A 21,360-nucleotide genomic window follows, 5' to 3' on the forward strand; every position below is an offset into this window, starting at 1 on the left:
CCTCTTCCACTACGAGCCAATAAAGAAGGCGGGGCGGAAGGAGCCGAGCCAATCCCTGCCCGTTTCTCCGCCCATCGTCACGCTAGGGGGCGGGGCGCGAGGCGCCTGCGCGGGGCGCGGCGGCTGGACGTCTCCTCATGGGAGAGGGCGCGCGGCGCCAGGTGCGTGCGGGGCGGCTGAGGGGCGTTGCCATGGCGACGGCGGGCCGGGGGAGGCGGCCGCCATGAGGGGAACCCTGAGGGCCGCCGTGTGCGGAACGGGCGGTGGGGTTGTCCGGGGCGGGCGGCGAGGGGATCGGCGGTGAGCCCGAGGGAACCGGCGGAGGGTGAGGGGGCCGGAGGGGCGGGCGGCCGCCTGATGGCGGCGGGGAGCGCTGGGGCCTAGACTCGCCTCAGCGGCGCCGCTCTGTGTGCTCCCCCCGCCCCCGCGCCGTCACCCTCTCGAAAAACCGTTTTCTTGGCTCCGAGAAGGATCCTTGGCCTCCTCCCTGCCTGCTGAAACATCGTGTTCTTGCTTTTCCCTCAGGTTTAGCGTGAGAGGGGGCGAGGAGGGGGCACAGCGGAGAGGAAAGGTAAGGCCTCGAGGCGCCGGGCATCCCTGAAGGTGCAAACTCCTCCCCGGCAGCATGTCCGGCCCGTTTTCCTTTCCAGAAACACTCCTGGAAAGCCAGCCCTTTCTGCAGGGTCGCCTGCTCGAGGGCTGTCCTGCAGCCTCGTCGTTAAATAAAAATCTCTGATGTATTTTTACTTGCATCTGAGAAGGCCGAATCTTGTGTTCGTGGCGTTGGCGCAAATAGAAGCAGGGCTTGTTTTCCTTGCGCCGTTATCTCTGAAGCCCGTCCCTTTCTAGGATGGTTTTGATGAACCGTGTGGGCCTGCTCCAATTGGGAATCGGCCAGGGACGACTCATTAACATCCTTTCGGCTTCTTCTAGCAGAAACATAGCAGGTTTTAAACTATAACAGAACATTGGTCTTATCCCAACATCTTAAAGCAATTTAATTTAAAAAGGAGATGTGAACTACCCCACTGGTGGTAGCAATGAATTTGCACTTGCCCCTTTGTATAATTTGAGGGGGCTGTTCCAGAGGAGCCCCCACAGTTTTTACTTTCCTTAAACTTTAAATGTTCAGGTCTAACGTGCAGGCATAGCTTTACCTTGTGCATTAGCTGCTGAGTGTGGAGACAACGAAAGGGCGTCCACAGTGACTTCCCCATCTCCTTTGAGGATGAGTCGGTGGAGATAAACATCTCATAAATTTTCCAGGGTGGTTCTGCAGGCGGGGGTCTGACGTTGACTGAGCAGTATAGTCGTATTTCATAGAGTTATGGCAAGGTTTTTGTAAATACATACTCTGTATGAGCCTCAGCGTTAACTTGGCATATGGTTTGTTTAGGCGTTTGGTTTTAGCTGGGATGCGTCTTTGTGTTTCGGGCATTTTTGCAGCTGGCTGTGTCTTTATATTACCTACAGAATTGTTGTGGTTAGGTTTATTCAGTGTTGGTGACTTGGGCATCGTTTAAAGATGATGGTTCTTTGCTGAAATCTGTACCTCAAGGGCTTTAGGGTACATTAACTGATTTCTTTGGCGCGGAGGGGGAAGGAGAACGCTGCAAACCTATGCAGGGACTCTGTATAAGCACAGAGCCATTAATAAAGGTGATGAGAGACCACGCTGTGACAGGAGAACGAAGCGGCCGAGCCAAGAACCCACGGAGTTTGATGTTTACGCTCTCTCCGACTCCCTGTAGTCTAAATAGCTGGAAAGTTCCCGACGTCTCGAGGGGGAATACCGGCGAGACGCTTCTTATCTTGTGAGTGCCCGTCGCTCCCTCTCCTTCATGGCACCCACGTTCACGGCATGGCCAGGTACTGCAGGGTCCCCTTGGTGCTTTTTTCCCTGCGGCGGTGGTGCCGCGCTCTGAGGTAATGTTATTTTATTTTGGTTACCTCGACCGTGCTGGTGTGATCTGTCCCTCTGGAGACCAGAGCTTCTCCCTGGGACTAAAATCTAGAGGTTTACGTTTCTTGGCTGAATTAAGAGAATTAAGAGAAATAAGCACTTTTTTTGGAGACAGGAGAAGACTAGACGTTATTTCTGATGGGGTTTTTTCCTATCTGCATTAAATAAAAATGAAGTTTGAAGTTCATGATACTAGACAACCATTTCTTGGTAACTGTAATTATAAAAGGTGCTTTTTCCCAAGTTCAGAATTACTTTTGAAGTGTCTTTAGTGCTTTAGAGGCACCTAAAAATTGAGTTGATGACTATTTCTGCTGTTTAAAGTAATGCGGATGTGTAAGATGAGCTAAATGAGGGCAGGTGTACAAGCAAAACAGGGGAGGGCCCAGGTAGGAGTTTATAAACAGGCTTGATATTTGTGATTAGCGGATAATTGGCAGCCTAAAGCTAATAAAAACTTAAATTATGTGCGTAAACTAAGCCGGTTGAGAAAGTGGGGAAGGTTTTACCTTCGGCTGTTAGGTATGCTGCTTTGAAGAGGGTTGATCTGGACAGCAGAGGGAATTCAGCATGCTGCTTTACACAAACTTCCTCAAATATTCCCGTTAACGAAGGTTACGTGCTTTAGTCCTCAGCTCATCTAAAGTGTCCTTGCACCGTTAATTAAAATCTGGCTGGCTTCGTGGAAGCAGCCTGTTCTTCCAGAAGAATCAGCTAATCCAAAATGAGGATTTTACCCTACTGGAAAAAAAAAAAAAGTGTTTTTTTCCCCTGTGATGTTTTCTATACTGATTGTGCTTTGTTGTATTTGCTTGGGGTGAGTTTGACATTACTGCCTGACTTTGCGTGTCCTCCTGCCTCCCCGAGGGACACCATCTCGGAGCGGGTGTTTTTCCGGCTGTTTAACTCGCCAAAATGTTTCACCCCCTGGCCTGATGCTCGCAGGTTTTTGGGAGGCGTGACTCTGTGGAGCTTTGTTGTCAGAACAGCACTCAACGGCAGGTTGGGAAAACATGATGTTGAAAAAAGTGTGCGGTGGAGGAGGCTCAGGGCTGTGCGAGTGAGGAGCGTGTAAAACCGGGAGGTGTAAGCAATCAGCCGGAGCCTGGTTCCTCGCTTGTTAAAAATGCGTTTGAAACTTTTATCCAAAATCTGGGCTCTACAGTGAAGTAAAAATCTGATTATTTGAGGCAATGGGCAGCATATGCTAAGTGGTGTTTCGGGAGACAGGTTGTGAAGACCAGCTCCCTGAGGTGTTATAATATTATTATATTATTATTACAATGACATATTATTATTGTAATGATAATTATAGAGCTTTCAGAAGTGGTCAGAAATGAAAGGCTGGCAAGCATACTGTATCTGAGTGTCTGTGAGTCGGTGTGCGCCATTTTCACTATCCACCGTTGAAAGGTGATGGTTACCTAGATCATTAGGACGACTTCTTAAATGATCCCTGCCAACATTTGCAGCACAGCTGAGGTTTCATACCTGTAAGTTTCACCTGTCAGTTCTGCTTTGCTGCCATGAAGCCATCGCCAGCATCTCATTTGCAGAACAAACGCTCAGATCTCACCGAGGCTGCAAAACCTGTAAAAAAAACTGTGATTTTGGGCCAGCAGCTCTTGCGCGGCATTTTCTTTTGGCAAAAGCCTACCAGAATTTTTGCTGGACTCTTTGCAACATTGGCAAGAAAAAATGTATCAGGGTGAACAGTTCTGTCTGCTTTCTTTCCTTTTTAATTTTGGAGAGGGAGGGTGGGAGAGGACCGTGTGCTGGCAGACCTTTTGTATTTTATGTCACTGTTGAAAGAGTTCTCAGACACAGAAATTCTTTTCCGCAGGCTTTAAGGTCACGTCCCACTGCCTGTAGACGTGTGGTGGGCTGGATAATCCTTCTCTCATCACCAGAGAATGAAATGCTCTCGGTGGCTTTTCGTAGCCGACAAAAATCTTTTTGTCTTTCTTCCCTCACGCTGTTTTCCCAAGGCATCGCCTTGGAAAGGGGGGAGCGCCTGCTCCGAGATAACAGGCAAAGACGAAGGGCCAAGGTGAAATGAAGGGTCCGGCACCGGTTTTGTACAAAACAGCCCGATGATTTTATTGAGTTTCGTTGTAAAGGAAGTTAAGGAAGTGGATGAGAGCTGTGGGGCAAAGTTCAGAAACAAAAAAGTGCAATTCTCGGCCCGAAGGTGATCTCATAAAGATAACAAAACCCAGTATTTATCCACCCGTGAAAAGCTGGCTCAACAAAAACCTGCGGTCTGTTCCACGTCGTATTGCGTATATGTAGTGACTTTGCTTGTGGTGATTTGTCTACTATAGAAACTGGATGGCTTCTACGGTGAGCCTGGGTAAAGAAACATTGTTGGAAGATGGAATGCCACCTGCAAAAAAGCCCAGGTAAATTTAATTATACTCCAGTGAATTCCTTCTAATAAGAGCTTTTTCCGTAACCTTGCATTGTTCTTTAAAGAGCATGACACTTGGCACCAAGTCCCAGCGCTCGTTTTGATTGCTGACCCAAGAAAAGCACGCTGTCTCTAGCCGTGCCCTGTTTTCCTGCGCTGCGTGGAACAAAGGCCTTAACGCCCAGAATGTACTTTGCTGCTGGTTTGTTGGGTTTTTTTGTTGGTTTTTTTTTTTTTTTAAAAACCCCTAAGGCAGGATGCATGGTTGCACAGAAAGCTGGGTTTTACTGTACTGTCTCCGTGGTTTTAGCTCGGGTCCTGGCCATGCGTAGGGTCGTGTCAGGTGTGGCGGTCGTGCTTCTTCGCTTCAGTTGGATGCCAGTTCCCAGGAGGACAGGCAATTGCTCAAATTAGTATGATTTTGCTGCATGTAAAGGCTAAATAATTGCACTCTGGAGACTCCCCGGACTAATCAGTAGGTTGTTTTACCCAGGCCAGAGCATGACGCTAATCTGGGGCATACCCACCCTTCTTTCCATCTACGGTCGGTACCATGGCTGCTGCGCTAGCATGGCCTCCGAAATTAAGGCATCGCCGTCTTTGAACGAGCAGCTAATCCATGTAGGGAGTTGTCTTCCACTAATCTGATTTATTTACGAGTTATGGAGAGCTGGAAAATAGTTTCTGTGAGGGAGCCCTGGTCTCAAGGTTGGTCCAGTGACTGTGAAACGAGCAGAGAAGAGGCTGGGAGATTAGTTTTTCTTGCTCAGGGTATCAGGGCAGAAACAAGCGTGTTTATCAGTGTGGGAACAGAATGCCTCTTCCAGAGATGTCGCATGGGATGTTAAGACTTGGGTATTTGTTATTATTTTGGATTTCAGTCCCTAAGTTTCTGGTTGTGTTTTTATACTAGCTCATTAGCATGAATACTAACTCTTTGCGTGTGATGCTTGCAGTCCCAAAATTAAAACCCATTTATCACCATTTATCTAACTGTGAAAAGCTCCTTAAGAAAAGGGTTAACTCATCTGTTTTCATAGGCAGTAATGGAGGGAACGCAAAGCTCTATTTGTGCGGTGTCGGTTTCCTTTCCCCTTCTCGCTAAATATCACCTAAATATCACATGTTTGCAGATAAACATTCCTTCCAAATGAGCTGCTGCTCCCATCCTCTGGGAAGCTACAGCTGGTCCCCTGCTTCAGGAAAGCAGCTTGACACCAGGCAAGAAGCACATCTACTTAATAAATAATAAACATCAAATTTAAAAGCACTGTGCGGGTGTAAAGCTAGGAAAATAAGGAAGAGGGGAGGAGGAGGAAGGAGAATATAGCCCCACGGCTCTTTCGTGAGACTCTTTGTATCATCTGGGCTTCCAAAAGATTGGTCTCAAGCATCCCACTTACATGGCAAGCGTAACTGGGAAGGGGTTTCTGGATCTCTAGTACAGCAACGTCCCGCTGAGTGGTCTCAGCAAAGAGGGGCTGGGGTGGAAGGTCCTCTCCAGGGCAGAGCTCTGGGAGGAAGCCTTCGCTTCCTTCCTTTTGTGCTGGGGTAAAAGGGGCTGCTGTCTTCAGGCCCCCCGTTTGGCACCTTGTTTAAACAGGAGCAGTCATGGTTGTGTTTACTCCCTGCGTGGGGGTCCCAGGGGTGCTTTGTCTCAGTACATGAAGGGTATGTATGTGTCTCTATAGCCATTGATCATGTATTCCCTCTTGCTCATCACACCTTTTCCACTGTCTCCAGCCTTTCTGCCAGCTTCCAGGTAGCTATTCTTAACAAGACCTCCCTTATTCCAAATTTTTAATTGAATTAGTTTTGCTTCAGAAGCATTCCTGGGCAGCGTCGACTTCCCCAGTAACGGACTTGATTGCCAAATATGTTGTAACTACGTACCTTGTCACTGTGGGCATTTGTGATGCTGATCTGTGGAGCTGCACGCTGTCTTTAAGGGATACCAAGCTGCGCCTCTCACCCTCTGTTTATCAGGGGACCTTAATGGATGTGTTGATTCAAAATTTAGGCAGAGGGTACGTTCCTTGTCCTCAGTCTGCATGTTCCACGACCTGAGGCATCCTTCTGTCTATGTTGGTACCAGCTGTGCTGCTTTCTCCTCTTGCAGGAAGCTGTTGCCAAGCCTCAAAACCAAGAAGCCTCGGGAACTTGTTTTGGTGATCGGGACAGGAATCAGTGCGGCAGTTGCTCCCCAGGTCCCAGCACTGAAGTCTTGGAAAGGGTTAATCCAGGCCCTCCTGGATGCTGCTATTGACTTTGATCTCCTGGAAGACGAAGAGAGCAAACGGTTTCAAAAGTGTCTCCATGAAGACAAGAACTTGGTTCACGTTGCCCATGACCTCATCCAGAAGCTGTCTCCGGTGAGTGTGCTTGTAGCACTGTATATAAATATTCAGTCCCCTGCTCTGAGCATAGGATTTGGCTTTTGGAAATAGCCAAATTTGGTTCTCCAGCCATGCCTCCAGCTCCAACAGTTCCTCTGTCTACAAGGAACCACTAGCGCAGTTACTGTGCCGGGTTCCTGAAACATAACTCTGCCGAGGACACCAGTTTTTGGGGTGTTTCACACCGAGTACGCTGGGGAGGGAGGACCCACCTCAGTGCAGTAACTGCACTGTCTTTGCCTTGCAAGGACTGTAGCTTTGCAGAGGTCTTTGAGAAATATGCGGGTAGTTTTTCATCTAGTTGCTCGGCATGAAGCGTTAAAAGAAGCCCAACTCTGATCTTAATCTCTTTCCACTTCTCAGCGCACAAGCAATGTTCGCTCAACCTTTTTCAAAGACTGTTTATACGAGGTGTTTGATGACCTGGAATCTAAAATGGAAGATTCTGGGAAGCAGCTGCTTCAGTCTGTGCTTCACTTAATGGAAAACGGGGCACTTGTGTTAACCACAAACTTTGATAACCTGCTGGAACTGTACGCAGCACACCAGGGGAAGCATCTGGAGTCTCTTGACCTAACTGATGAAAAGAAGGTAAATGTCAATAATATTTTTTTGTCAGGGCTGAGCTGGGACAACGCAGGACAGTAGCAGCTGCAGGATGCACCCTGGCGCCCATGTAAGGGGATTGTACTATTTGTAGTAATTTAATTGACGTTAGACAAACTCCAAGCAGAGGCTCTGACCATTTGGGGCAGTGAGCAGAGGAATGAAGATGAAGGCTTGTTTCTGAAATGCTGTGCTTGCTGGCTGACATCCCTTGCTCAGGAGGAGCCCTTAAGCTTGGTATTTCTTTGATCTCCATCCTTGAAACTTCGGGCTCGGCCTTGCTGAAGTCCCGCGAGCTTTGCTTCCACATAAGGCTTGGGTTGATGTTTCTAACCAAGACGGGGAAAATCTAGGCGAGATGCAAAGCTGACCTTTCTATTTTTACAGCGTGCTGCTGAGTCCTTTCTGCGGCAGAGCATAGCCTTTGAGGCTTTTCCCTTACCCCGTGTCCTCTTCCTGAAATGGCCGGATGGCTCCTGCTGGGTCGCTCTGTGTGTTTTCCGGCTTCTTCTGCCATGGTCTTGTATTTGTAGTCGCTCACTTCGCACAAGCTTCCCTCCTTTTACCCCAGGTTTTCAGTCAGGCAGAAAATGAGAGTCTCAAAGCCTGAGCTCTTTGCCACCTGCCTACCTCATCTTTCCACCGTGGGTTTTACTGGTCCATGTGTAGGTGCTGGGCAGTACTTGGTCTCTTTCCATTCTGACTCATTTCTGTGCTCCAGGTTTCCTGCATGGCCTCTTAATCTATGTGGCTGGAAGTACTTACAGTGTTACAAATAAGCATTCTAGTTATTGCAAGCTTAAATCAGCTAAGGTCTGCAGGAGTAAACCGAGAGCCTCAGAAGTGGCTTTCTGAAATGAAGGTCAGCTCTTGAGCTCCCTCAGATCTTCTCAGGGCGTAGAGGGGCCAAGAAATAAAACTTTGTAGGCTTGAGAAACGTGCTGATGTACTACAGCCTTTTCCCCCTTTTTCTGCCGAGTCTGGTGCGTTGATCCGGGGTCTTCCCATCACGTTCGCCGTTCGGCTGAAGCGTTGACCCAAAGCAGCGCCGTAGGCTGTAGCTGTGGGCCGTGCCAACATTTCTGGAAGGGTTTCTTCTGCGCAGGTGCTGGAGTGGGCGCAAGAGAAGAGGAAGCTTAGTGTCCTGCATATCCACGGCGTTTACACCAACCCCAGTGGCATAGTGCTCCATCCGGCTGGGTACCAGAACGTGCTGCGCAACACAGAGGTCATGGTGAGGCAGGGGGGCACGCTTTGGGGGTCCCATACGTTATATGTATATACGGTGTATATACATCTCCCGCTTCCCTGGCATGCCCGTATGTTAACCAGGCATAGACTCGGCTGAGTTTAAAGACTTGAGTTTCACACAGGGTGGTGGGACAGCCCTTGATTTTGTTAAATAGGAGGGATGGATTTTATAGCCCGCTAACCTGCAAAAACATCTCACTGCGCTCGTGTTTAGGCTGGTTGAACGATGACACTCCCGAAGAGTCTCATCAGTGATAAGGCAGATGCTGTCTCTTGTGCCTTGCGAAGATAAAGCTTGCCTTGACTAAGAACGTCTTTCCCTTTTTTAAAGCGAGAGATTCAGAAGCTGTATGAAAATAAGTCATTCCTGTTCTTGGGCTGTGGTTGGACTGTTGATGACACCACGTTTCAGGCCCTGTTTTTAGAGGCTGTGAAGCACAAGTCAGACCTGGAGCACTTCATGCTCGTCCGGAGGGGAGACGTGGATGAGTTTAAGAAGCTCCGTGAGAACATGCTAGACAAAGGGATCAAAGTGATTTCCTATGGAGATGAATATGCAGACCTGCCCGAGTACTTTGAGAGGCTGACGAGCGAGATCGCCATGCGGGGACGAACAGGTATAGCGGTTAAACAGCTCTGCTGCTTCTCATGCATCCAAACGTTATTTTTCACGTGCGGCTGCGGTTGTTTATTCCCTTTGTGGGGAAAGGAAAGGGCATTTCAGTCTTGCACCTCGGCCTGAGCTAATGCTGTACCATACAGGAGTGGGGAAAAGAAGTAAGTTTGCTAGCCCAGAGCCTTGCCGGCATGTGTTCCGAGGGTAAAACCCAGCCAGAAAAGCCTGTTGGGTGAAACTACCACACACATGCTGCACAGCTTAGCGTTTGCTGTTCACGCAGGGGCTCCCCGTGTCTGCACAACACCTCGGGGTTCCTTTCCCACCCGGTGCTTGCTCTCTGCTCTCTCCTAGGCCTGCCTAAGGAGGGACAACAGCTGAACGGCTCTGCTGCTGCCCACGCCGAGATCAAAGGTAAGACTCTCCCGAGCCGAGAGAGGCTTCGCGCTTTCGAGCCCCTTTTCCCACTTTGCCTTTACGTTCCCACAGGATGCAGCGCTTGAGCGTCAGCCTCGACCCAGGAGCTGTGCAGCGGCGGGGGAACTCCTTAGGACGGGCCTAAGCCTGGGCCAGCAGCCCCCAGGCAGGCCTGCGTGGTTTAAGACTGGTCTAGGGGAGGAGGGAAGCCCGCTGCCGTGGGTGGCACAGCAGCTGGGACGCTTCGGGCACAAGCCGGAGGCCGTGGCAGAGCCTCCTCACACAGACACCGGGGGTTTAACATAGTTAATTCTTTTTATCGAGGCCGCAGCCTCCTCTAATTTCATACTTAGTGCTTTTGTATTCTGTACTTTCAATTAAAAACACAAGACTTGAGCGGTTTGGTTTTTTTTTTTACTTGAAGCTCTAGTTTTCTAGTCCTGTCTTTATACTGTACAGTATTTTGTATGTTGAAGCTTGTATTAAAGGCCTGTTCACTTAACTTTTGGCTGGTGTGTGATTGAAAAGCCCTCTCAAACACCTCACCCAGGCAGGAGTTTGTCTCCCTCCCCGAGGAGGAAACACGTCCTGGCTAGCAGCAAGTTATTTATACAAGGAGAACAAATTATGAAGTTTATTTCATATAAATTATGTCTCTTAGCAGACAGCATTTGATTTATTGCACTAGAGCACATCTGCAATACAGAGCTACAAGACATCGCAAGAGAGTTTTGTATTATTCAGTGTAGCACTTCAGACCGGGATCGGAGGCACTCGAGGGGGGAGAAGGGTACAGGAAGCAGCAAGCAGCCACCATCAGCTTCCAGTATTAATTTTTTTTTTTTTTTCCTTTTTACTAGCAAATAATGTTGAGGCCAGCAGGCAGGAGACAGGCAGGGACACACTGCCTTCATTCCACCATTACTATTGGACCAAGCTGCCGCAGCTCTCCAGCTCCTGCCCAAATAGATGGTGTCCACGTACCCTGCTCCCGGCGACAACAGAAACGGGGACTTTAAGGCAATTTAGCATCTCCAGCACACGCCGCTGCCGTTTTGGGGTTTTTTTTGGTTTATCAGCTTCGGTGGAGCTGCCACTAGCAGCAACGTGGATTTTATGCTGCCGCTTGGCAGCGGCAGCTCTCCTGCCAAAGTCACGCCTTTGTCTTCTCTAAACTGGTCTAAAAATCAAAAGCAGCTCAAAAAAAAACCACCTTCAACCCCCCCGAAAAGCACAGCAGGTCCTTGTGCTGCTCCCCCCCGCCGTGCAGCACGAACAATACAAAGCTCTGGATTCAGCCTCCCCGCCAGGGAGCCTGCGTCACTTAAAACAGAAAGAAGGAAGCCAGGGGAAGGGCTTTTTGCTGGATAAAAGGGGTTTTATCCCCCAAAAACTAACCCCTTGCACCGGTTATCCCTTCATTCTGTTCTGCACTACACGGGAAAGACTAGTCGGTAACGGGGTAAAGCATGTTCTTCTCTGACATCGGCAAACAGCAATTTTGGTGGATTTTTCTTTTTTTAGGCCTTCATGAGCGCTGCGACCACGGCCTTGGCGTTAAGGCTTCGCAGATCACAGTACGTTTGTCCGGTACCAACGAAAACAATGGGCTTGCTCGTGATGTAGGTCATGGAGATGGCAGCACCAACCTGCGGAGGACAGCGAGCACCGTTAACCTCCAAATCCACCGCTACCTCCTCAGGGAAACGCGCCAAAACTGATCAAATATTCAGCCTTGGATCTATATGGTCACTATATGCCTTGCTGGGGTGACACGTACAAACCTCACGGCCCCGTTTTCCACGCACGTGGGAATCAGACTGCTAATTTTTTTGCATTTAAATGGCTTAAACACAAGAAGGTGGCAGGGGACAGCATAGAAGCGCCCCACATTCAGCAATTCCAGTCTCTCCCACTGCGGTCACCAGCGGGAAGCTCCTTACCTTGTCATCGATGGTATCGAACTTGGTGAGGACAATCCCATCGATGAGGCGTGGCGTCTGGGCCATGGAGTGATCAGCCAGGGCCTTGTTGAACTTGACCTGAGGAAGGAAATAGAGCAGAGAAACGTGTTTGTCCAAATCTCCACTAAAACCTATAGAACGGGGGTGTTCTTCCCCCTCAATCTTTCAGGAAACAAACCCTCAGCACCCACCAGCTGATCCACAGCTTCGTTTCCCACCAGTGCTTCCCCAACAAACAGGACCAGGTCGGGAGCATTGACGGCGATGAGTTTAGCCAGCGCTGTCATCAAGGGAGCGTTGTCCTGCATGCGGCCGGCCGTGTCCACCAGGACCACGTCAAAGCCCTGATTCCGTGCTGGAGAACAAGGAGGCACCGTTAAGCAGGACGCTCACCCAAAACGACGTCTCCCACCTCTGGTTTTCCACTTACCGTAGGAGATGGCCTCCATGGCGATCCCCGCGGCGTCCTTGCCGTAGCCTTTCTCGTAGAGCTGAACCATGGTCCTCCCGCCGTGGCTCTCCGGAGGGTGCAGGGCGTTGAGGCGACGGGTGTGGGTGCGGAGCTGCTCCACTGCTCCCGCACGGAAGGTGTCGCAGGCAGCGATGAGGACACTGAAACCGTTCTCGATGAGCCAGAACGAGATCTGGAAAAAAAAAAAAACCAAAACCAAACAACAACCAAACCCAAAAAAGCCTGTTAGCAGCCACAGTCTGACCTCATCCCTTTGTTCCACAGAGCCAGGAGAATTGTGTCCTACCTTGGCCAGGTTGGTGGACTTCCCGACGCCATTGACGCCACAGAAAGTGACCACGTAGGGTCGGCGATGACGCTGGGCATCCATGACATCACGGAGGACATCAACGCGGCGCTGGGGCTGCAGGATCTGCACGAGAGCTTCCTGCAGGGCCTGCTTCACCGTTGAGGTCACCGCTGGGGATGAGGATATGGAGACGACCTGTCAACTCCTGGGGAACGCTCCTGAGCCCCAAACCACAGGCATGAGGCCACGCGCTCACTTACTGGTGAACGTTCCCATCACCTTCCCTTCCAGTTTCTTAGCCACCGATTCACAAAGCTGGACGGCAATCTCAGCTGCCACGTTTTTTGCTTCGAGAAAGAGAGAGAGAGAGAACGGATTTAGCGCTGCTGAGGAGGTTACGCATGCTGGACGTCAGCATCAAGGGGAGGATGGACTCAGCGTGTGGGATCCCCGCTGGATTAGACTGTTGCCCCCCCTTTTGATGTGCTGGTGAGGGCTCCCCAGGAACCCACCACGGCTTGGCACTATGGGGGCAACCCCACACCAGTGCCCACCCGAGGGAGCGTGGGGAACCATCTCAAACCAGCAGATCCGGACGTACCGATCAAGTGATCCTTCATCTTCTCCAGCACAGGGTCCATGTCCTCTCTCGTCAAGCTCTTGGAGCCCACCAGACCTTTCAGCATGCCGAACATGCCCCCCAGGCCGCCTTTCTTGGCACTGCGGAGAAGCAGAGGAGTTACCTTTAGGTCCGAGGAGTGAGATGCATAGGGCACGCAATGGCCAGGTGCAAAAGCAGCCCGCCACACAGCTGACAAACACCAATTTATCCCCACCACTGCATTACTGATTGGACTAGGAGTTATGGAAGAGAAATCGAGGCAAGCAGGAGCCTCTACCTGGGTTTCGAAGGGTTCTGAATAACCTTCTCCTCTTCAGCTTCATCATCGCTCTCGTACTCCAGGTCGTAGAGGCGGCCGGGCTCCCGATTTCGATCCCCTAGAGCCTGCGAGGGGGGAAAAGAGGCACCCTGAAAACCAGCACACGCTTACCATCATCCCCCCTGCCCGCTTTCACAGTCACAGGCAAGCAACGGCGGTTATCGTTAGCGACGGAGGCAGCTCCCGCCACGAGGGCTCAGCGGGTTGACCCCATCCAGTGCCGTTTGCAGCTGGTGGAAATGTCCTTTAGGCAGCAGCTTTATGGGCTGGGCACCATGAGCCGCGTTTCTAGAACTTTCTCAGCCAGCCGTGGAGACCAGGCTGGGTTTGCAAGGCCAGCTGATCCCAGAACAACACCGTGACCTGACTTTTCCTTACTATATCGGGGTCAAATTCCTCCACGGGACAAGCCTCCGCGCTTCCGTTGGTAGCAGAGTTACTGTAATCGAGTACTTTGGCATTAGAGTTCCCCAGATCCCACACTCGGGGCTTCTTCCCCTTCTCCTTCTGAGCATCAGGCTTCGGAGATTTGCTGAAATAAAGACCAAAAAACACAGTTTGTTCAGCGCAGTGAAGCAGCAGCCATCGCCTCTTTATGAAAATAAGAAGCCTGGATACCCAAAAAAGCAGAAATTAAGGCTAAATCTGGGCGATTCAAAGTCTCCAGAGTTTATTTATCTGAACTTTAACCCTGGATCAGGCCACTTTCCCTCGAGCCAAGCATCGATGCACCGCTGCCCTTTGATCGTGGTGAGAGTCTCACCAACAGGAGGTCTGGAGCTCTCCCAGGGAAAGGATCCGGCTCTATCACCCCTCCAGCACCCCCAGCGTGCCCCTTCCCGGTCTTCCCAGCAAGCAGGAAAACAAGGAAAATGGAAATAACGCATCCTCGGTACCCACCTGGACTTCTCCCCTGCTTTCATGTGTCTCTTGAAGAATTCCTCCCGGTTCTTTTGCAGGATTTCATCCTTGGTCAGTTCCTCCCTGTCCCCGGCTGCAGAGGGCTGCTTGTCACCTGCAGACGCTTTACCGGGCACGGCAACAGCTTCAGTTCCTGATGGGAAGAGCCCCGACGCGAGCTCAGGGACACAGACCTCGAGAATATTTGTTTTCCCCCTCCATATCTCTCTCCCATCAACTCACCCTCTTTTTTGGAACCTTTGTTCTTCTTGTTCTTGACTTTCTCCTTTGGTTTCTCCCCTCGGGTTTCTATCATACACTTGACAGTCTTCTGGGATTTGAGAGACTGCTCAAACGTCTTCATTACCGTGGGAGCTCGCACTTTACTGCTCTCCTCTGCATCCCTGCGGGGATGGTGGCCCGTTAGCCTGAATTCCAGCTCTGCACCCCCCCACCCTCCCATCTATCTCTGCTTTAAACGGAAACTTGAGCAAAAAATCAGGCTCAGCTACCGGAGGAGGCGCATGAAGTCGTCTTTAAAATCAAAGGTGCCGTTTAGGAGGCCCAGGGTGCCTTTCTGCTGGAACTCATTGCGATACTTGTCTCGGAACTCCTTATGAACATCGTCTATCAACTTGTCGACATAAGTTAGAGTCAGGATCTTCTGAAATCCCACCTGCAAAGAAGCACAGTGAGAAAATCAGCTCTTTCAGCTAATTTCATCGCAGCATCTAGCTCGCAAGGAAGCAAAAAACTCTCCGTTCTTTAATTTTGGCAGGCTTCGGGCTACATGTTCTAACCTGACCTCTCAGGTTTTTAATATGCTCTCAAAAAAAACCAAAAAAGGAGGAAAAAAAAATGGCACAGGCCGGAGCTTAGTTTTAAAGCTGACACCAATAAAAATGTGTTGATTGTTTCACAGCAACAAGGACACGTAGTGAAAGAGCAGAAAGCCTTTGGCTTATCTTTAGGTACACAACGCCGGTTGTATGGATTTACAGAGATAAGGGGAGACTGAAAGGGAAAATTTATTAATTAAATTTAAAATATTAATTATTTTCTAAAGTAAAAGGGATGACACGTTTCTGGCTTTTTTTTAAGTAGATCTGGTCAAAGTAAAAAGCTTTATTAGGATGTAGCAGTCTTTTATTTGAAGTTTAATGAGTTTTAACTCTATCACAGATGATTCAACTGAACGGCTAGCGCAGCAGTGCGTGACCAAGAGACACCCACGTCCACCCGCCAGGCGTCCCTGGGGGATGCCAACACCCGTGCGGTGCCTCCTCACACCCCAAAAACCCTGCGCCAGGAGGAGCTAACCCAGTTCTGGGAAGCCAGCAATAAAAACATCCGCTTGATTAAGCCGTGACGAGCTGTTAATTGTTCTCTCTGGTCTGAAAACAGGTCGGCGCTAACTCGCGGCTAGTTTTTCCCTAAGGTACGGCTCGGCAATTCCCATCCTGCCGTTTCCCAACCAGCACCAGCTCTGGCCGGGCCCCGGTTTCCCCACGTCGACGCCGGCAGCTGTTGGCAGGGGGAGGAGGAAGAAACCACCATGCCAGGAAAAACCTTCACGTTATCGAGGCGCGAGATGCCCGTTTTCCCAAGCAGCGCCGACAAAACCTCCTCGCCAAGTCAGCCGCGGCTCTCCGTGAGGTTTGAGGAAGGTGTTTTTCTGACCGAGGCGCACCTCAACAGCCCTTTTTTGGGGAATCCCCTTCCCTCGGGGTTTCGCGGTGCCCCGGGGGGGCCCGTCCCGCGGACGCTGGGGGAGGTCGCTTACCACGAACACCAGCTCGAACTGGTTGTCCAGTTTGTACTTGAGCGTGAGCGCTTCATGGGTGAAGGAGTTGTTGCCGCCTCGCTCCTAGGGGAGAGGAGCTGTTGGATGGGGGGGGGGGAGGGAGGGCCAGCAGCGAGGAGACCCCCCCCCCCCATCACCTCCCCTCCCCAAAAGTGGCCCAGCCCATGCAGGTCGGTTCCCCCCCCAGGCAGGTGGTCCCACCCGTGTCTCCCCCCTCCCCATGCAGGTGGTCTCATCCATCCCCCCCCAACCGATGATCCCCCCCAGATAGGTGGTCGTGCCCATGTCCCCCCCCCAGGAAGATGGTCCCGCCTGATCGCCCCTCTCCAGGCAGGTGGTCCCGCCCAAACGCCCCCCCCCCCCCCCCCCCGGTAATTGGTCCCAACCGCCCCCCCCTCCCCCGGCAGATGGTCCCGTCCCGCCCAGCCACACACACACACACACACACACACGCGCACACACACCCCGGCAGATGGTCCTACCCAACCGCTCCCCCCCCCACCCCACGCAGATGGTCGCGCCCACCCGTCACCGCCGCGCCCCCCCCCACCGGCAAGTGGTCCCGGCCGCCCGCCCCGGCCCCGCGCGGACCTGCAGGAGGACGGAGCGGATGAGGGCGTTGACGGGAGCGGTGGCGGCGGCGGCGGGCCCGCGGACGCCCTGGAAGCACCAGAGGACGAGGCCGCCCTTGCTGAAGATGGTGAAGAAGTCGAGCATGGCGGCGGCGGCGGCGCCGGGCCCGGCTCCGCTCACACGTCGCACTGCCCCCCGCGCTTCCGCCGGAAGCCGTCGACTCGCCGCAAGCCCATTGGCGGAGAGACGGGAAGGGGCGGGGCGCCGCCGGACGAATGGCGAGGAGGGGCGTGGTGAATCGGGGCGTGGTTTATGCGCAGGGGGCGTGGCGAGGGGCGTGGCCAAGCGGCATGCTGCGCTGGGGGCGCGCTTTGCGCCCGCGGAGGGAGGGGGCCCCGGGGGGGGCCCCGGGGGGGGCCCCGGGCCGCCCCCTCCGCACCGCGGCCCCGCTCAGCTCCGACATCTTCCGCGGTGAGAGCCCGGGGGGGGGGGGGGTCTGTGGGGATTTGGGGGAGTGGAGGGGGGGGTCGCTGGGGGGGTGGGGCGGGACGGGAGGGGTGTCGGGGGGGTCGCGGGGGGAATGGGGGGGGATAGCTGGGAATTGGGGGGTGCAAGGGATGGCGGGGCCGCTGGGGAGGGGGGGGGGTCGGGGGGTCCCGGAGGGACTTGGGTAGGGACTGGTCCTGGGGGGGAGTCCCGGGGGGGGCGGGGGGCGTCCTGAGGGTTCCTGGGGGGGGGCTGGTGGTCCTGGAGGGGACTGGGGGGGTTCCAGGAGACCCAGGGGAGACTGGAGGAGGAGCGGGGGGGGGTCCCAGAGGAGGCTGGGGGTGTCCCGGGGGTGGGGGGGGTCCCAGGGGATTGGGGAGGGGGGTCCCAGAGAGGCTGGGGGGTGTCCCGGGGGTGGGGGGGGTCCCAGAGGATTGGGAGGGTCCCAGAGAGGCTGGGGGGTCTCAGGGGACTGGGGGGGTGTCCCGGGGAACCGGGGGAGTACCCAGGAGGGGCTGAGGAAGTCCCGGGGGGGACCCCGAGGGGCCGGGCAGGGGGGGACACCCAGGGAACTGGGGGATCCTGGAGGGTTCCAGAGGGGCCTGGGGGTCCCAGGGGATGCAGAGGGAACTGGGGGGGTCCCAGAGGGAACTGGGGGCCCGGGGGGGGCTGCCAGCTGTGTCCCCCCAGCCCTGGCAGCCCCCCCATATACCGGCAGAGCTGGGGCGGGGGCTGGGGCGCCTGGGTCAGACCCTGAAGGATCAGCTGCCGGCTTTGGAGCACGGGGCAGGGGGCTGGACCCCCCCGGGGACCCCCGCGGGCCCACGCCCCCCCGAAGAAGCCGACGTGGTGGTGGTGGGGGGCGGCGTGGTGGGCTGGTCCGTGGCGTTCTGGCTGAAGGCGCTGGAGGGCCGGCGGCACGGCATGAGGGTGCTGGTGGTGGAGAGGGACCCCACGGTGAGACACCCACCCCCCTCCCGGGGCGGGGACGGTCTTGGGGACCCCTCTGAACCCCCTTTTTTTTTTTTTTATTTTTGGGGGGGGGTGTCTTCTCCTCCAGTATTCCCGCGCCTCCACGGTGCTGTCGGCGGGGGGGATCCGGCAGCAGTTTTCCCTCCGGGAAAACATCCAGATGTCACGCTTCTCCGCCAGCTTCCTCCGCAACATCAACGTATGTGGGGTTACTTTTTGGGGGGGGTGAGTATTTAATTTTGGGGGGGTCCAGCCCCACTCACCGGGGTGCCCCTCCCCTTACAGGAGCACCTCGGGGTGCCAAACGAGCCCCCCATCGACATCCAGTTCCAGCCCTCGGGGTACCTCTTCCTCGCCCCCCCGCAGCGCGCGGCCAAGCTGGAGGCCACCGTCCGGCTCCAGAGGTGGGGGACACGCACGCAACCCCCCCTCCACCCTGCCTCCTCCCCCGAGGGGGGTGGTTTTTGGGGGGGTGTCTCATCCTGACCCCCTGGCAGGGAGGAAGGGGCGCAGGTGGCCCTGCTGTCCCCCACCCAGCTGAAGGCAAAATTCCCCTGGATGGACACGGAGGACGTGGCTGTGGCGTCCTACGGTACGGGGGGGGCGTGGGGGGGGGCGTGGGGACCGCCCCTCACCACCCCCCCCCATCCTCGTCTTCATCCCCATCCCCGCTGGGCGCATCCTTCATCTTGGCTTTATTTGGGAAAGGGGGGGTCCAGCCCCCAGCAATATTGGGGGGGGGGTTGGGGGGGGTCACGCTACAGTGCCCACCCCCCCCGTGTGTGTGTGTTTCCCCCCCAGGTCTGGAGGATGAAGGCTGGTTCGACCCCTGGACCCTCCTCAACGCTTTCCGGTACAAAGCCATGTCCCTGGGGGTCCACAGCTGCTCCGGGGAGGTGCAAGGTGAGGAGGGGGGGACACAGCGGGACACCCCCCCCCCGACCCCAAATCTCACACCCCACCCCCCCACCCCCCAAAAAAAAACCCCAACCCCTCCAGGTTTCATCACCTCGGCTGAGGACACCGTGTCGCTGCAGACCGCACGCATCAAATACGTCCACGTGAGTGCGCGTACCCCCCGCCCCACCAGGGGGGTCCCCACGAGTGTCCGTGACCCCCCCACGATGCTGTTTCCCCCCCCAGATCCACATGCCGGACAGCCTGGAGTACCAGCCGGTCACCTGCGCCATCGTGATCAACGCCGCCGGCGCCTGGGCCGAGGAGGTGATGGGGGCGGCCGGGCTGCCGGGGGTGCTGTGCCAGCCCCCCCTGCCCATCCAGCCCAGGAAGAGGTGTGGGGGGGGGGAATTTGGGGGTTCACGGCGGGGGGGGCACAGCCTGGCCCTCACCTCTCTGTTGGGGGCGAACGCCTCGGTGGGGTTTTTTTTTTTGGGGAGGGGTGTCATGGTGGGGGCAGCCGGCACCATCCGGCTTCAGGGGTTGGGGGGTGAACGCCTGGGTGCTGCTTTTTGGGGTGTCACGCACCAGCACCCCTCTTCAAGATGGGGGATGAACCCTGTGGCGCTTCTTTTTGGGAGGGGGGCGGGGGTCGCATCCCGGTACCCTCTGATCCGCGGGGAGCGACGTGAACCCCTCGAAGCCATTTTTTGGGGGGGACACACCCTCCCCCCAGCCCCCCTGACCCCCATCTTTGCAGCCTGAACCCCTCAGCCCTATTTTTTTTATTTCTGGGGGTGCCCCCTCCCCCCCAGGTACGTGTTCTCCTGGCACTGCCCCAACGGCCCCGGCTTCTCCTGCCCCTTCCTCATCGACACCACCGGTGCTTATTTTCGCCGCGACGGCATCGCCGGCAACTACCTGGGCGGCATGAGCCCCCCCGAGGTGAGCCGGGAGGGGGGGCCTGTATTATTTATCCCCTTTATTTTATTTTTTTTTAATTAAACACACCCCTCCCAATTAATTTATTTATTTTTCCCCTCCAGGAGGACGAGCCGGATACGAGCGATCTCTCGGTGGATCACGATTTTTTCCAGGAGCGGGTCTGGCCGCGGCTGGCTCGGCGCGTCCCGGCGTTCGAATCCCTCCGTCCCCGGGGGGCTTGGGCTGGGTTCTATGACTATAACGCTTTCGATCGTAACGGGGTGCTGGGCCGTCACCCCAAATTAGAAAATTTATTTTTAGCAGCGGGTTTTAGCGGCCACGGGTTACAACACGCGCCCGCCGTCGGCAGAGCCGTGGCCGAGCTGGTGGTGAAGGGACGGTACGAGAGTTTGGATCTGCGGAGGTTGGGGTGCAGGAGGTTGGTGGAGGGGGAGCCGCTGGAGGAGGACGGAGTGGTTTGACGGAGGCTGGGGGGGGAAAGCGCGGCAGGGCCCTGGGAAAGCGCGGCACGGCGCGGAGGCTGGGGGGGTCGGCGGCGTGCCCTGCGGAAATAAAGGCTGGACGAGGAGTGCGCTGGGGGATGAAATGGGGGGGCTGGGGGGTGGGGAGGCAGGGGGGTGACACCACCCCCTCCCGCCCTGGGGCTGCGCCCCCCCCGACTCGCCCCAGCCCACCCCCTCCCCAGCTGCCGTGCGCCCCGTGCCCGGGGTCCCAGTATCCCCCGGTATCCCCATTCCCCCCCCAGCCCCACAGTCCCTCTTATCTCCCCGGGTCCCTGTTGCCCCCCAGTGCCCCCCCAATCCCCATTGCTCCCCATTACCTCCCAGTGCCCCCCTAGTGTCCCCAGTTACCCACAATTACCCCCAGTACCCCCAATTAACCACCAGTATCCCCATTAACCCCCAGTGCCCCCATTACCCCCATTAACCCTCAGTATCCCCAATACCCCCAATTAACCCCGTACCCCTAATTACCCCCCAATTAACCCCATTGCCCCAATTAACTCCATTGCCCCTAATTACCCCAGTATCCTCATTACCCCAATTAACCCCATTACCCCTAATTACCCCCAGTATCCCCATTACCCCAGTTACTCCCCATATCCCCATTACTCCCAGTATCTCCATTACTCCCAGTATCCCCATTACCCCAATTAACCCCATTACCCCTAATTACCCCCAGTATCCCCATCATCCCAATTAACCCAAATTAACCCCATTACCCCCAGTATCCCCATCACCCCAATTAATCCCATTACCCCTAATTACCACCAGTATCCCCATTACCCCAATGAACCCCATTACCCCCAGTATCCCCAGTACCCCCAGTATCCCCATCATCCCAATTAACCCCATTACCCCCATTACCCCCAGTATCCCCACTACCCCAATTAACCCCAATTAACCCCATTACCCCTAATTACCCCCAGTATCCCCATTACCCCCATTAACCCCAATT

General features: G+C 54.5%; 3 protein-coding genes across 6 annotated transcripts; 2 read left to right on the forward strand and 1 right to left on the reverse strand.

The window, feature by feature from the left end:
* Window positions 1-78: 78 nt before the first annotated feature.
* On the forward strand, window positions 79-10,158 carry FAM118B (family with sequence similarity 118 member B). 2 transcript variants are annotated; one of them, XM_054802961.1, is made up of 9 exons: window positions 79-161; window positions 526-571; window positions 4,288-4,365; window positions 6,493-6,745; window positions 7,133-7,360; window positions 8,481-8,609; window positions 8,958-9,243; window positions 9,597-9,656; window positions 9,732-10,158. In XM_054802961.1, the coding sequence occupies exons 3-9, from the start codon at window positions 4,295-4,297 to the stop codon at window positions 9,743-9,745; spliced, it is 1,041 nt and encodes a 346-aa protein (XP_054658936.1). In that variant the 5' UTR covers window positions 79-161; window positions 526-571; window positions 4,288-4,294; the 3' UTR covers window positions 9,746-10,158. The 2 variants fall into 2 exon arrangements, with proteins under 2 accessions (XP_054658936.1, XP_054658937.1); XM_054802962.1 differs by having other exon boundaries at window positions 131-161; window positions 9,039-9,243.
* Window positions 10,159-10,265: 107 nt separating this feature from the next.
* SRPRA (SRP receptor subunit alpha) lies at window positions 10,266-16,822 on the reverse strand. Its single transcript, XM_054802957.1, has 14 exons — window positions 16,621-16,822; window positions 16,009-16,092; window positions 14,738-14,901; window positions 14,469-14,629; window positions 14,226-14,379; window positions 13,704-13,857; window positions 13,284-13,390; window positions 12,986-13,104; window positions 12,645-12,731; window positions 12,382-12,554; window positions 12,054-12,267; window positions 11,815-11,978; window positions 11,603-11,701; window positions 10,266-11,308 (listed from the first exon to the last, which is right to left on the reverse strand). The coding sequence occupies exons 1-14, from the start codon at window positions 16,744-16,746 to the stop codon at window positions 11,180-11,182; spliced, it is 1,935 nt and encodes a 644-aa protein (XP_054658932.1). The 5' UTR covers window positions 16,747-16,822; the 3' UTR covers window positions 10,266-11,179.
* Window positions 16,823-16,862: 40 nt separating this feature from the next.
* FOXRED1 (FAD dependent oxidoreductase domain containing 1) lies at window positions 16,863-20,739 on the forward strand. Of its 3 annotated transcripts, none has more exons than XM_054802958.1 (10): window positions 16,863-17,073; window positions 17,807-18,045; window positions 18,149-18,259; window positions 18,346-18,464; window positions 18,558-18,652; window positions 18,862-18,963; window positions 19,060-19,121; window positions 19,204-19,352; window positions 19,773-19,902; window positions 20,004-20,736. In XM_054802958.1, the coding sequence occupies exons 1-10, from the start codon at window positions 16,878-16,880 to the stop codon at window positions 20,361-20,363; spliced, it is 1,563 nt and encodes a 520-aa protein (XP_054658933.1). In that variant the 5' UTR covers window positions 16,863-16,877; the 3' UTR covers window positions 20,364-20,736. The 3 variants fall into 3 exon arrangements, with proteins under 3 accessions (XP_054658933.1, XP_054658935.1, XP_054658934.1); XM_054802960.1 differs by having other exon boundaries at window positions 19,204-19,284; window positions 20,004-20,209; XM_054802959.1 differs by lacking the exon at window positions 17,807-18,045 and having other exon boundaries at window positions 16,900-17,073; window positions 20,004-20,739.
* The last annotated feature ends 621 nt before the right edge of the window (window positions 20,740-21,360 follow it).

The sequence above is a fragment of the Grus americana genome, chromosome 24 (assembly GCF_028858705.1).
Source record: "Grus americana isolate bGruAme1 chromosome 24, bGruAme1.mat, whole genome shotgun sequence".
In the NCBI taxonomy this organism is placed as follows: domain Eukaryota; kingdom Metazoa; phylum Chordata; class Aves; order Gruiformes; family Gruidae; genus Grus; species Grus americana.

Coding starts and splice junctions, on each gene's coding strand:
- FAM118B (XM_054802961.1), top strand. CDS start 4,295: ATGGCTTCTACGGTGAGCCTGGGTAAAGAAACATTGTTGGAAGATGGA. Junction 6,746..7,132: donor TCATCCAGAAGCTGTCTCCG/GTGAGTGTGCTT, acceptor TCCACTTCTCAG/CGCACAAGCAATGTTCGCTC. Junction 8,610..8,957: donor TGCGCAACACAGAGGTCATG/GTGAGGCAGGGG, acceptor CCTTTTTTAAAG/CGAGAGATTCAGAAGCTGTA.
- SRPRA (XM_054802957.1), bottom strand. CDS start 16,746: ATGCTCGACTTCTTCACCATCTTCAGCAAGGGCGGCCTCGTCCTCTGG. Junction 11,979..12,053: donor CATGGAGGCCATCTCCTACG/GTAAGTGGAAAA, acceptor CTTGTTCTCCAG/CACGGAATCAGGGCTTTGAC. Junction 11,309..11,602: donor TCGATACCATCGATGACAAG/GTAAGGAGCTTC, acceptor TGTCCTCCGCAG/GTTGGTGCTGCCATCTCCAT.
- FOXRED1 (XM_054802958.1), top strand. CDS start 16,878: ATGGCGAGGAGGGGCGTGGTGAATCGGGGCGTGGTTTATGCGCAGGGG. Junction 18,046..18,148: donor TGGTGGAGAGGGACCCCACG/GTGAGACACCCA, acceptor CTTCTCCTCCAG/TATTCCCGCGCCTCCACGGT. Junction 18,964..19,059: donor CTGCTCCGGGGAGGTGCAAG/GTGAGGAGGGGG, acceptor CAACCCCTCCAG/GTTTCATCACCTCGGCTGAG.